The sequence below is a fragment of the Pantherophis guttatus genome, chromosome 4, assembly GCF_059756535.1.
Source record: "Pantherophis guttatus breed Tessera chromosome 4, ASM5975653v1, whole genome shotgun sequence".
NCBI classification, from domain to species: Eukaryota; Metazoa; Chordata; class Lepidosauria; order Squamata; family Colubridae; genus Pantherophis; species Pantherophis guttatus.
The window spans coordinates 124,054,683-124,069,167 of record NC_142066.1 but is presented as its reverse complement, the minus strand read 5'-3'; the positions used below and the strand labels follow the sequence as shown (position 1 = coordinate 124,069,167).

At 33.7% G+C, this 14,485-nt stretch overlaps 1 protein-coding gene across 2 annotated transcripts in view; it reads right to left on the bottom strand.

The window, feature by feature from the left end:
- Positions 1–2,746: 2,746 nt before the first annotated feature.
- Positions 2,747–14,485, bottom strand: part of AGMO (alkylglycerol monooxygenase) — a 164,820-nt gene continuing 153,081 nt past the window's right edge. For both annotated transcript variants that reach the window (XM_034402016.3, XM_087892717.1), the window contains exon 13: positions 2,747–3,072. In XM_034402016.3, the coding sequence (XP_034257907.1) occupies positions 2,992–3,072 (81 nt within the window). In that variant the 3' untranslated portion in view covers positions 2,747–2,991. The remainder of the gene's footprint in view (positions 3,073–14,485) is intronic.

Genomic DNA, 14,485 nt, shown 5'->3' with positions numbered 1-14,485 from the left:
GACACATAATGTGTTTGCACAACATTGGCTCTGTCAGCTAAGAAAGAGTTATAAGTAGCACCCACTAGAGTTGGACACAACAGGACAGGAGAAACCGTTTCCCTCTATTATCTCTTTCAGGACTAATCCATAGGACTAATCTTTGTTTAGTTTCTTGGCCTCCAAATTAATTCACTATATGGTTCTGTATAAACCTAGATGGGATGCTGAGAAGGCACAATGGAATACAACTGACCAGATCAATAAACCTTGGTGTTCCTATTAGTGATAAATGTTGTTATCTATTTCTATCAGGTTTGCAAAGGAAAAATGATTTTGCATTTATGACATCATGTTGAATAGGAACAGCAAAAACACATTAACATCAATGATTAAATAAATTGTAGAATATATCAGTGAGTTATATCGAGCCAATTTGAAATAAATAGATCAGATTCTGGTATGTTTGTGTAAAGTTACTTCCTGTTATTTATTATGCTGTTATTTATACTTTTCAAATATTGCTATAATCTACTATAGACATTACAGTTCAGCTGAATTAGGAATTTATATAACATTCAAATATATATCAGTAAAACATAAGATAGAAAATATGACAAAAAAAAATAAAATTTCCACAGATCTCAAGGATCTGAATAAATAATAGTTGGGCATAATGGCAAAAAAGATGCAAGTATAGCTTAGCCATGTCTTCTAAGATATAATGTTGTACAAGCCATTATCCAAAGGCCTGATACAAGCTTCCTCTCTTCAGTTATAGCTCCTACAGATCTTCCTGATCACTTCTAGTAATCATTCTCAATCATTTTAAGAATGAAATTCTTTGAAAGTGTTTATACTAAATGTTCACCCCTTGAGTTATATGTAAAAATAATAAAGGCAGTATATAAGATAGATAGATAGATAGATAGATAGATAGATAGATAGATAGATAGATAGATAGATAGATAGAAGTAGCTAGGTAGGTAGGTGGTGGACAGATGGATGGATAGATGTAGGTAGGTAGGTAGGTAGAAGGTTAAATAGAGACAGAGACAGAGAGACAGAGACAGACAGATAGACAGATGTAGGTAGGTAGGTAGGAAGAGAGAGAGATACAGAAGAAATACAAACAGACAGACAAACCACAACATCATTTAGATTCACTTTTAGACAGCAATGTGCATCCAGACATTCGCTGTTATACTAGTATAATACTATACTACATATACTACATATACATTATAGTAGGGTGCAGATTTAACCTGCAGTTTATAACCAATAACCAAAAGCAAAAATCCATCAAAATTGAAAAGGGGAAACACATCTGAGAAAGAAGACAATCTGAAGATCAGAGATTGGATAAACCAAAAGCAACAACAGAGTTTCAAGGAAAAAATCAGACACAGTTAATAACTCATGATGACAGCAGAAGTTCAGAGTCTAGGGTAGCAGTATGTGAAACTGAGGATCAAAAGCTTGAACAGCAGGAAGCAGGAGAAGAAATATAATAGCTTATACAACTAGAATATCCATGGCAGGATCCTGGGCATAAATGAGCCATCCACCACCTCCTTTGGCACAGTTACCTGCCTATTTATAATTTTTCAAAAGATACTTAAAAGAACAACAAAAAAAGTAGCATGTTGCAAAGTGAAGTGCCAAAGTCCAGTATCTCCTCCATTTGCAAAAATGCCTCTAAGCCCTGTATCTGAAACTTCTTTAGATACCCAAGGCTCTTTCTGTGAAGCTCTGCATATAAAAGCATGTGGTACAAAACAAACAAACAACTCTGCCAAAGCAGATGACTGAATTTGTGATATTAGAAGCACTGCCAATAGTTTGCTGGGCACACCTTACAGGTTTTTGCTTTTGTCTTTGAAATATGGAACAATTTGGGGTTTGATACAGGAGAGAGTACATTAGTTCTCAACTTACAACTACAATTTAACCCAATATTTATGTTGCTAAATGAAACGTTGATTAACTGAGTTTTGCCCCATTTTACGACCTTTCTTGCCACAATTGTTAAGTAAATCATTGCAATTGTTAATTTAGTAATATGATTGTTAAGTGAATGTGGTTTCCCCATTGCTGCAACCATCATCAATATGAACCAATTGCCAAACCTGAATTTTGATCACGTGACTACAGGGATGATGCAATGTTGTAAGTGCGAAAAATGGTCATAAGTCCTTTTTATGGTACCGTTGCAATTCAAATGGTACTAAACCATTAGTTTAGTTCAAACTAAATGAACTGTTGTATGTCGGGGACTATCTGTAGTTACCACAATACAATGTGTAGCATTATTCTACAAGAAAGCAATCCTTAGCATTGGTTTCAACTTTTGTATGGTTGAGACATATGAGACATAACTGCCTTTGGTGCAGTTCCCAAATTATAAAATCTCTTGGGTTGTGTTTAACCCCACTCTTCTACTTTTAGCAAATATGTTAAGACTTCTATTTTTATCCAGGTCTTTTCAGTCTTTTCATCATTATTTGTTATTTTTTTTAATTAAAATTTTAATTGTTAATTGCTTTGCATCCTTTCTGGAAAGAAAGGCAGAATACAATCCACTTGAGTGAATTACAATCAAGTTAAAAAATAAACATCCCCAGGTTGATGTTTACATTTGCAAGTGTGAAGTGTATTCATGATTAATTGCAAAATTCTGCTCAATATTCATCTTATATCAGTGAAACTTCACCTCCTATGTAACAAAGTCTTTTGATTTTATCAACGTATAAAGAAAACAAACGAGTTTCTTTCCACCATACATAATTAATATTTATTAATATAATTGTTAAAATTACCTATACATTTGCATAGAAATGAAATTAATGCAGAAATTTCAGAAGTTTCCAATTAAATAAAAGTAAAGAAATTGAGACATGGTTATATATTATTGTTTCTATTGGTGAATATATTAAAGTAATCTCTATTGTAATTCTGCACAAAAGATGAAAGTAATCCATCACAAAAAATAAAATTTTGATAGACTTCTTCTTAGTGCTGCTTGGCTGAGCTTGAAGTGAGTTGCTTTATGATCTGAATTCCCCAAAACGCAATGCAGAGGGAAAATAGTACCTATTGTATGAAATATAAACACAAAAAAAGACATTTTTATATACTTAAGAATTATGCAATGTTAAGAAGACACATATGTTGTCAAATTACAAAATTACTTGTAATAACCTGCTAATCATTTCAAAATATTGTAAGATATATTAAAGAAAATAATGTAATATATATTAAAGAAAGAGATAGGATGTATTAAATAAGAATACAATCCCCTCCAGCTGAATTTTATAAAAAGATCATTAACAAATACTGATTTCCAATATCACAGTCAGTTTTTATATTGGTGTGCTAATTTTTTGAAGGATGCATATTGTTGGTAGACAGAGCAGAAACCAGTGGTACCGCAGAGCGTTTTTTTATGTCTCTTTTCTGTTTTTTTCTTTTTCTCTTTCTTTGCAATGGACTGTTCTGGAAAGTAAATAGAAGACTGTGTTAACTTAGCTTGATGCATTCCACAGCTGCAAGTTGTCTCCCCATGCTGTGAAAATGATGTATTCAATGAGCATGCCTCTGGGAACTGAATCTGTGGAGGCCATATGGTTTGGAAAGAGTCAAGAATGAGTAGAGGTATGCATCCATAATAGAAATCCAAGATGCTATTGGGAAGATGGGAGGACCATCTGAATATAAGGAACTGTGGTTGGCTTGGAATGATTTAGAGACAGGACAGAGGATTTATGAAAAACCAGTTGCATTATCCAAGAAAGAATTAAGTACAGATATAATTGTGGTCTTCTAAAGTGTTTAACAAGCCAAAAATGTCCCTGAAGGTGAGGGCTTGATTATGTTCTGGAACTCTATTGATTGGAAAATCCCATTCAGTTCCACCAGGATTTACATAAGATAAATTTCTTGAGAATTGCGCAACAATTAAAGTCATACATTTAAATGTTGTCAAGAGTGCATAAATTCAGCTAACAGTAATTCAATCTTTCTAAACCTCCTGCCATTCTTATTTTCATTAGTTTTGATGTAAAAGACAGAAGTAATTGCTGTAAAGATGAAAATATATTTAAATTAATTGTTGTTGTTACCATTATTTAAATAATGAGTTATCTCTCCTTCCCTCCTTCCTTCCTTCCTTCCTTCCTTCCTTCCTTCCTTCCTTGTATGTATATATGTATGTATGTATGTATGTATGTATGTATGTATGTATGTATGTATTCAAAGAAGGAAGGAAGGAAGGAAGGAAGGAAGGAAGGAAGGAAGGAAGGAAGGAAGGAAGGAAGGAAGGAGAGATAACTCATTATTTTAATAATGGTAACAACAACAATAGTACACAAAAAGTCTGCATAGTGGGCACGGCAGTACCCCCAGACAGCATAATAGAAGAGAAAATCACAAAATACAAAGATCTACAAATATAGATAGAACAACAGTGGCAAAAGGAAGCAAAGATACCACCAATAGTAATAGGCGCCTTGGATCTACTCCTAAAAGCACTGGAGCACTACTTAAACCATCAACATTGACAAAATCACTAGTCAATTGTATAAGGTAGTTTTACTTGGAATAGCTTACATCCTGCAACAGTACCTTTTAATACCATAAAACAACGACATCTTGAGAAGGACTTGATGGGTAGATAAAAATGCCAATTTAAGCATCTGGATGATTGTGCAACAAACCATAATAATACAAGTAACATGTTTCACTACTTCAATCCAATCTTAATGTACTAGTTTAGGATAGCAAAATGTCCCCAAATAAATACATATATGTAGCATGAAATAAACAAATGGACTTTATTTTACACCATCATGTTACAACTGCAAAAATCACTCCTTTTTTTGATATCCCCAATAATATTTATTCATTTATCAAAAAGTTACAAATGACAATATCTATTTTAATGCTTGCAGTTTAAACAATATAGTTTACATTGTCAAAAAAGAAAATACCATGCCCATCTATCTCTGTAAACATTATGTATTAAAAAATAACTGTGGCTAATTTTGTCTCACACAACTGAAAGGTTCAGCTGATAAATTAATTAATAATACTTCAGTTTGAAAAAAGAACTGAAATTAAAATATTAAATATTATGGTTCTCTACATACAGAGAATAATTCAAGGTAATTTAGAGATAATTACTTTTGAGTAAATATGTATAGTTTGCATGGAACATATTATCAGTCTTAATTTTGAAATTTAGTCTGCTTTTGATTCCCTACAATTTAGAAGCAAATTAGATAGATGAACAGGGAAAAGTATTTTTCTACCAGATATAAAAATATTATTTCTTAATTTTTGTTAATGTACCAAGTTCATATGAGAGAATTTTTCTGCCTCTTCAAATTGCAGAATAGTATTAATTCTTGAATAGAGAAATAGGGCTTGCTTATCATTTATTTTGCTTTCAACTGTACCTTCTGGACTCTTCATACCAGTGGAGTTCCTTTGATCATTTCTGAGAACATTTGAATTATTCCAGCCAAGCAATGTAATGTAGAGGATCATTATAAGAAGGAAAAGATTTCCGAGAATTCCTAATATATCTTCAGTAGCAGGCAACAATAGATCTCTTTCAAGGTATTTTGTAGTTTGCATTCAACTTGGTATCTAGTCTGAATTAGACTAGTGAAGGGCTTGGGTATGTATATATGTGTAACTATCTACACATACGTATACGTATATATATACATATGCACATATATTTTTCTCATATTACACTTATAAATTCTCTCATATGAACTTAGAATTTTTCCTTCTTATATACATACATATACATATACATATACATATACATATACATATACATATACATACATACATACATACATACATACATACATATATATTCTTACTTCTTCATAGGATTTATGTGTGTTTTTCCTCTAGCCAGGTTTTCCTACGTAACCAAGCCCAGAATCGAGTGGATGTGATTCTACTGAGCTAGGGCTGCAGAAAAACCTTGGTTTTTACGAAGGAGTAAGAAAATAGATATTGTACCTTTACAGGGAGGATACATGAGATGTGGGTGAGGCTTACTGATGATGGCTAACGAGCCAGAAATAGATCTATATAAGTCTCTCACCTGGCAGCAAGAACTTGCTGGCTGCCAGAAAGAAAAAAAAGCCCAGAATCGAGTGGATGTGATTCTACTGAGCTAGGGCTGCAGAAAAACCTTGGTTACGTAGGAAAAACCTGGCTAGAGGAAAAACATACATACATACATACATACATACGTACATACATACACACACACACACACACACATTACTTTTTAGAACCTTTTAATGTCTTAAACAAATCCATAACCCTGATAACTTTGATTATTAGACAGATAATAACTATAATTAACAAACATTAAATAATAATCTATTCTAATGTTGGAATTAAGAAAAACATTTATGCCTATTGATTAAAATTACATGATGAAAGGGATATCTAACACGAATTGAAAGTTTTATTTTGTTTTTAAATTAGTGAATACTGGCATTTTCACTGTTTTCAAACAGTACTGTACTAACAGTTCATAAGAAAGTGCATTTTCTTATGTGATTTCTCATTTTACAAACTAGGCAAATTAACCTGATGCTGAAAAATTAGACAGTAATAAGTTTCAATTAGTAAGTATATAAAATAAATCATTATATGTAACTTGCTTATGCAATTGTTTAAAACTCTTTGGCCTTTGATATGAAAATTCAGAAATTATGGTGCTAACAATTTATTTGAATCTACCAACTACAGTGGTTTCTTTCTTTTTCTCTGAATCAATTGCATTTTTAGGATGTAAAACTATCCTAAAGCTCTAGAAATATTTTCCTACGTGAGCTGAGATTGGAAAAAAACTGCCTCTCACTCTTTCTCATCAATCTTCTCCCAGATACTATCTTAACTTACTTTTTTGATAATGTTTCTTACTAGATTGAAGAAATGCTATAGACTTAATATATTTCAAGTTTAGTGAAGCTTTTGACAAAATACTACATGATGGGTTAATCAGCAAGATGTTTTAAGTGTTTAATTGAGTTGAATGTCACAACAATTAAGTAGATACATAGATGATTCAAAAATCATGCTCAAAGAGTACATGTTAAGGTTTCATCATCAGATAGGAAGAGGAATTATGAAAGGTGCCAAAATGATCAGTCCAGGTCCTTCACACAATATTTTAATTTATCATGTGGATACAGTATTATAGAGATTGTTTATGTAATATTCCAATTATAAAAATTCTGATTCTTATTACCCTCAAAAGCACAACTAAAATTCAAAACAATGTTGATAGATAGAAAAGAGAAACAGAATAAAGAGAATTAAATTTAACAAAGAAATTTCAAATTTCAAATTTCAAATAATGGGAAATAATTGTCCCATAATTTAGATTAGATCTCATCAAAGGTCTGTGTACAGTTGTAAACATCTCACTTTTGGAATTAGAGAAATTGAAACAGGTTTGCTGAAGGGTAATGACGATGATTAGTGGACTAAAAATTATATTCAATGAAGAGAACATAAAAAAGATGGCTGCACAGAAATATGATAAAACTTCTTAAATATCTGAAATTTATTTTTCATACAGCAGAAAATCAAATTTGGTTTTTTCTTTCCAAAATACCTTCATAGAATGGATATAAATTACAGATATATAGACACCAATCAAATATTAGGATGGAGAAATTTGTAACAGTAAAAGCAATGTCCCAGAGATTTGTGGAACTTTCTTTAATGGGTGTATTCAGGTGGAAGCTAAACATTCACCTAGATTGAAAAACAGGCCTTCTCTGTGATTCTAAGGAGTTAATATGAATAATGGGCATGGTGGGGATATTATGCATAACAAAGATAATTACGCCTTCAGGTTTCAGTACTTACATTGGTAACATCTTCTACTTAGTTCATTATTGTTGTGTGGTTGTTGGACCCTCTGCATATCTACAGGTATCTGAGCACATAGCTACTGCTATTGAGACATGAATCATGAGTGAAGATCATTTCCCTTATATAAATTCACTTCAGATTGATACGAATTGTATGTTAGCTGGGTTTTTGACTCTGTGCATATTACATTTAGAGGCAGATCTTTTCATTGGTACATAATATGTTTTCTGTGTTTACACAAAATGTCTGATGAGAACTATAATTTATTTTTATTGACTAAGTGTGCATAGTGGAATAGGCTGTGTCTTTATGTGTTTTCCTGCAAATGTTTATTTTCAGAGTTGAATTTCATAAGTTTTTTTTCTTATTTGAAAAGCAAGCAACCTTTTATAATGGAAAAGGAAAACAAAATTATTTTAACTCTCTCTCACAAGTTTCAAAACCCAGGCCTATGGAAAAGGTATCAAACAACAAAGTTTATAGGATGATTTTGTATCAATCATGTTCTTCATCCCAAAGTTATTTCTAATAGTTAACATAAACATAGTACTGCACTATGAATCTCATGTATTTATATATATAGCCACTAGATGGAAACAAATTTATGGAATTTTAATTCTTTGCTGCCAACTAGCTGTTGTCTGGAGTTTGGCAGCCTAGATATGGAAGCTCCACTGTACATTCATTTGCTGGTATACAACTGTTGCATCAAAGATTCTAACCCAATACAGGAAGGTGCTAGTACATACCTTCTATCTTTTAATTATTCTTATCACATAATGCTATTAGAGAAAGCCGTGAAAAAAGACTAAAAATGTCACAACTATGTTAGAGACAGAGCTGCACTTATTCCAGCATGCCCATTGAATTTACAATATTCATTCAATAAAAATAATTGCAGAAAAAAATCTACAAAACTCTGAATCAAATTGGTAGTATATGAATATTTATATATTTATGCCTTCAACATTCCCTACCTGTCATGAATAATCTTTCATCAGATTCAAAGGTATGACTTTAATAAAGCCCACCAGTGAAGCATTACTTTATGCAGAATAATAATATATATCCAATCTCTTATCTGTAGTTCCTGTGTTCTTCTAGAAATTGTGGGCAAAATGATGATTCAGTGTACTTTTTAGTTGTTACAGAAACCTTGTATTCTTCAGGGATAGGAAGGAGAAAAAGAACAGCCTTTCTCCTGCACAATTAATACTGCTCTCTGTTATCTAAAGAAAAAGAGTAGTTATAAGTTGTGTTGTGAATTGTTCTAGGACTAATCGATCAATACAAACATATTATGTACCAATATTTTCCAGCATCTGATTTTATTTCAAGGCTAACCATAATTCAGATGGAAACCTCAGATCAGTAGCAAAATCACAAAGACTTTGTGAACTTTGCCGTATAAATTGTTCATTTATTTTTCTTTTTTTCAATGAACTTTGATTCTTGGAAACAGCCTGCAATTTTCTTGACAAGGTTTCTTCAGAGGCAATTTAAACTGGCTCTCAATTACTCAATATAGGTTGTTGATAATTCTACCTGAAGTATGTACAATAAGGCTCACACTTGTGGGCTAAACATATTCAGGAGGCAATTTGATGGCACCGAACTAATATCGGCTTTTGGTTTTTATTTACTGACATACAGTGTTGTTTATATTTGGCAGCCCAGTTCAAGATAAACTCAATCTGTAATAATGAAGCTAAAATGTATATATTTTGTGCAAATAACTGGGAAGCAAGAAGAATCAGATGCTTGGACAAATGGAAGGTACACCAGGAACAACAAGTACACCAGAAGACAAGGTGAGTAGATAACTATTATTGATGACACTAAACATGAATTTATAAGATCCAAGATGCTACATATGAACAGTCCTGGAAAACCAAGATCCAATTAAATGATTGAGCCAATTAAAACAAATGAGCTACCAGACCAAAACCAAACTTTTTCTGAGTGTGGGGAGGAATTCTTAGAAAAGTCATATTTTACTCTCTTCTTCCTGAGAATTTGCTTTAAGTTTTGAAACTGCCTAAAATTCATGCTTCTTGAATACAGGAGGTGAAAGATCCTTTGGGGCCAGATGATGCAACAGCAATGATTCAGCACCCACCACTTCATATTTGAAATGATTTGGTCTTTGTGATGGCCTGTCAAGCCCAATGAAAGCTTTGGTGGAAATAATCTAACCCAGGCTTTTCTCTAATGGTGTCTTTGGGGACCTCAGTTCCTGCCAGAAATTGGTTGAGAATTAAGGAAGTTGAACTCTAATGCATCTAAAGGGCATCCGGCTTGTGAAGGGCTGAATCATAAGCAATGAAATAATTTTAAATAACAGTGCTAATAAGTTATTTTACTGTATGTGCTGTGATTTTTATACTGACTTTTTAAACCGGTCATTTTTAGTGTTGTTTTCAGCTTTGTTTGTGCTGCCCCACTTAAACTAAAGCCCCACTCTATTTAAGAAGGGGAGGGTGAGGAAAAATCTACCCCACATAGTTGTATCCTGGCAGAGCTTGTTATTGTTTTGCTTCTATGTCAAAGGGATGGCTGAAGTTTCAACCATTGTTAACCTCTCCCATGGTGTGCTAAGAAAAGGTCAGAGGCTCACATGTGGCTTGAAGCCTTGGGAATTGCTCTCAGTGTTCTGCCAAGGAAAGGAATGGCCCAAATGCTTTCTCTCATAAGTTCTAAGCCATAAACTGCATCCTATTTGATGAACTATGCCAAAAGTAGACCCAAGGGGATACTGGGACTTGGCTGATGGGAAAAATGAGTGCTTCCTATGGAAGCTACAGATGTTTTCCTGAGAATGAGAGAGAGAACATACATTTGTCAGAACTTTTTCCTCCTACTGTCCACTTTTAACTACCTGTTCTGACAAGGTTTCGATTTAATGAAGGAAAACCAGCAGACACTGTTTGTTAAAAATACAAATAATTCCCATAAAAAGGAAAGTTTAAATGTATTGTGGTTTTTCTTTTCTTTTTTCTTTTGGAACTTAAAGCTTTTTAAATGGAAACTGGTACAAGTGTCTTATATCTCGAGATGAAACCATTGATTGTGAAATCATTTTGAAATTCATACTAAAAAGCATGTAACGATTGCTTAACATCTGAATAACGTAGGATATTTTCCTAACAGCAATATATGTTTACAAACCCAGTGTCAGGAATAAATAGGAGAGGAGAACATTTTCCAGGGGATATATTTTAAAAAATGAAGATAGTTGTGAATGTCTAGGAAGAAAATTCCATAATTAAGAGTTGGACAGTACTTTGGAATCAGCTAAAATATATAAAGGTGGAAGGAATTATAAATACCTAAAAAGGGTGAAGCTTATGGAATTGACAGAGATGGTGAAATTGACACATTTAATTAAAGAAAAGATTTTGACCAATTTTATTTATATTTGGAAACCACTTTTGGATTCTTTGTAAGAAACTGAAAGAAATGAAACTTTTGATTTTTTTTTTTATTGGGATTTGTCAATTAGAATTATATTGGTTTTGGAAATAATGTACACTATTGTTAATTTTAAAGTAAGAATTTAATGTATTTTTATCTATATGTGTATCAAAGAAAGATATAAGTCATTCTTTTTCAGTTATTTTTACTTATTCTTTTTGAACTTTTATCTTGGTTTTTCCTTGGTTTTCATTTTTTCAGAATTTTTCTTCTTGCTTATTTATCTTTTTCTTAGTTTTTTTGTAAATTATTTTAATAAAGTTACATTAAAAAAAAGAAAAAATGGCTTGAATGGGTGTGAATTTCTCCAGATGGTGTTATAAAAGCTGATTATGGGGAAAAAATGCAGAATACCCAAATTGCATCTAATTTTGTTCATTTTCCACTTCTTCCTCTCCAACGCATTAAAATATACCAAACATTTTACACATATGAGTTTAGCATTGTTCTGTCCCCGTACCACACACGCACCCCCACAGACGGCCCGGAGTTAATAAGCCACACGACAATACTCTTTGAAGATAAAGCTGGCAGCAACCCAGTGGCTAGCTGCCAATTCAGACTTTACTCACACAAAACAAAGATTAGACTGCAAGCATTCCGATAAAACAGGCAGAGTGTCAACAATACAAGGATTCATCCAAATGCAGTCCGATAAAACAGGCAAAGTCCAGTAACGCAGAGATCATGGAGTATTTCCAGTTTTTGCTCGTCACAAACTGAACCGGCCACCACACCCACATTTATACCCTGTGGGGTGTGGTCCAGTGACTCAGCTAATCTCTGGCACGCCTTCCCCTCTGCTGTCACGCTTCTCCCTGCGCCTCTGTCGAGGGTCCAGCCAGCACTTATCTTCCTCGTCGCTGTCCACCTGTGGCTGCGGGGACATGCTTGGCTCTGAGCCTATCGTTTGGCCTTCGGTGTCCTCCGGAGGCATTGCCAGAGAGGAGGGTCCTGGAGAGGGAGGCCTTGCCAACTCCTCTCCCTCACTCTCAGAGTCTGCATCTGTCGATAGCCCAGGCTCAGGCAATGGAGCCACAACAAGCAGGCAAAATCTGCCTCAAGGTCACATACACTAGCTTATGAGGACATTGAGATGTCATCTGAACTGGAGAAAGATAGCCAGATAGTATCAAGAGAAGGTAGTTATGACTGATGGAGTGGAACTACCAGCAGGACATCTAGTAGACATGCAGAGTATCTTGGTAACTCAAAATCACATAGGAACCATGAGGAGGAGGCAAGAAAAATGGCAAAATCCAACAAAAGAGAAGATGATGAGATAAAATAACCTTTATTGTCATTTATCTGTATATCCAATGACATACACTCAAATGAAATGTAGATGCCCCATTCTCAAAAAAAAAGAATGCCACCCACCAAACATTATTGCCATCCCAAGGATAACAATAATAATATTATAATAGCATCAACAAGAATACTAAGTTATAGAAAAATGATACCAAAACTTATATTAATTGGAGACCATTTTGAATACATAATAGAAAAAAGAGTCTTGAGAGTTGTGGTAGCGTGTAAGTTGCAGCTGGAATACTGAACGTTATTACCAAGTAACTGGTATTGTATACAAGAACAATTGCACAGTATAATGGCTAGGCATTCCCAAAACCACACTATGTTTGGGTAACTACAGGGCTAAGATCTCAAGGGACTTCCAGATACACATAGCAGGTAGGTACTGACCAATCAACCGGTAGTAGACAAGAACCAGAAGACAGCAGGGGTCATAATGTAATGGTCAAGTAACACCAATATCAGAAAGAAGGAGTATGAGAAGCTGAAGAGGTACCAGAGCCTGAAGGAAGAACTAGAGAAGATGTAGTTCAGAAATAAAAGTGTTTCCAGTGATGGAAAAAGCACTTACGGCTGTAACTCCCAAGCTGGGAGAGTGACTTCAATAGGTCCAAGGTAAAGGAACAGAGATTGAGAAAGACACATATCACATGTAAGACTGAGAAGGGTTTTTTGTTTGGAGGGGGAGAGACTTGAAAACACAATGATTAACCTTCTGGCATCATTCTAACTTAATTCTTGTACTTGAAATTCAATAGCAGTTGAGTAACAAATATACAAATTATTATGATCAAATCACTTATGTAGTAACAAACCATATTCAAGTGTTTATACACACACACACACACACACACACACACACACACACACACACACACTCCTTGTCTTACTATAAAATATAAGGTGCATTGGATTGTGATTTGTGCTGAATTGTCAGCTTTGTGTAGGATTTATCAGTCACTAAGTCTGGAATTGCTGGGAGGCTAAAAAAACACGGATTGAGAGATTTCTTTTTATATATCCCTCCTATAGTACTTTAATATTTACTCAATAAAATTCATTTTAGACATTTTACCCGATTTTGAAATTTTTCTTTAAGGAATTTTAAATAAATAAATATTAAATAAAGTGCTCTCTCCTGGCTGGCCACTGGGTGGCAACACAGTCAGCAAACCAGAGTTTAAAATCATGGTTTAGCAGAATGCGTGAGCTGAATCCAGCCAAAATAATGCAATCTAAATGATCTTTTTGCGTTCATAACAGGCCTTATGAACACACATATCAGGACTGCTTCTGCTTTTATTTATTCTTTCTTATTTTGCATGTCACTGAGTCAGTTGCAAAATGCCTTTAATATTTCCATTTTTTTTCTCTTGAGTACCACTAAAGAGACCCACACATGTCTTTTATGTAGAACATAATGGAACAGAACAATCAAAGCAGCCATGTATGAGGTTAAGAATAACTGGTGTATCTAATGTAAAATTCCACCCATGTTAGAAAACAGTAAAATAAATCATTTGTCTACTTACAGAAATTATATGACTGGCTTAGATAAAGTAGTAAATAACTATTCTCAGGCTTTCTGACTTCCAAGCATTTTGTGGTTTAACATGTCCTAGATGAAGAATTCAGTACTTCAAAAGAAACTATTCTCTCCATTTCTTTTCTAGAATTTAATTAATTCTGTCAATCTTTTTCCGAGTCCACCTATAAATCTTTTCCTGGATATTTTTTAGATTGCATTTTTTTCCTTTTCTAGCAAAATGAAACAACCCTTGTTCTGAGTGGAGTCACTGTA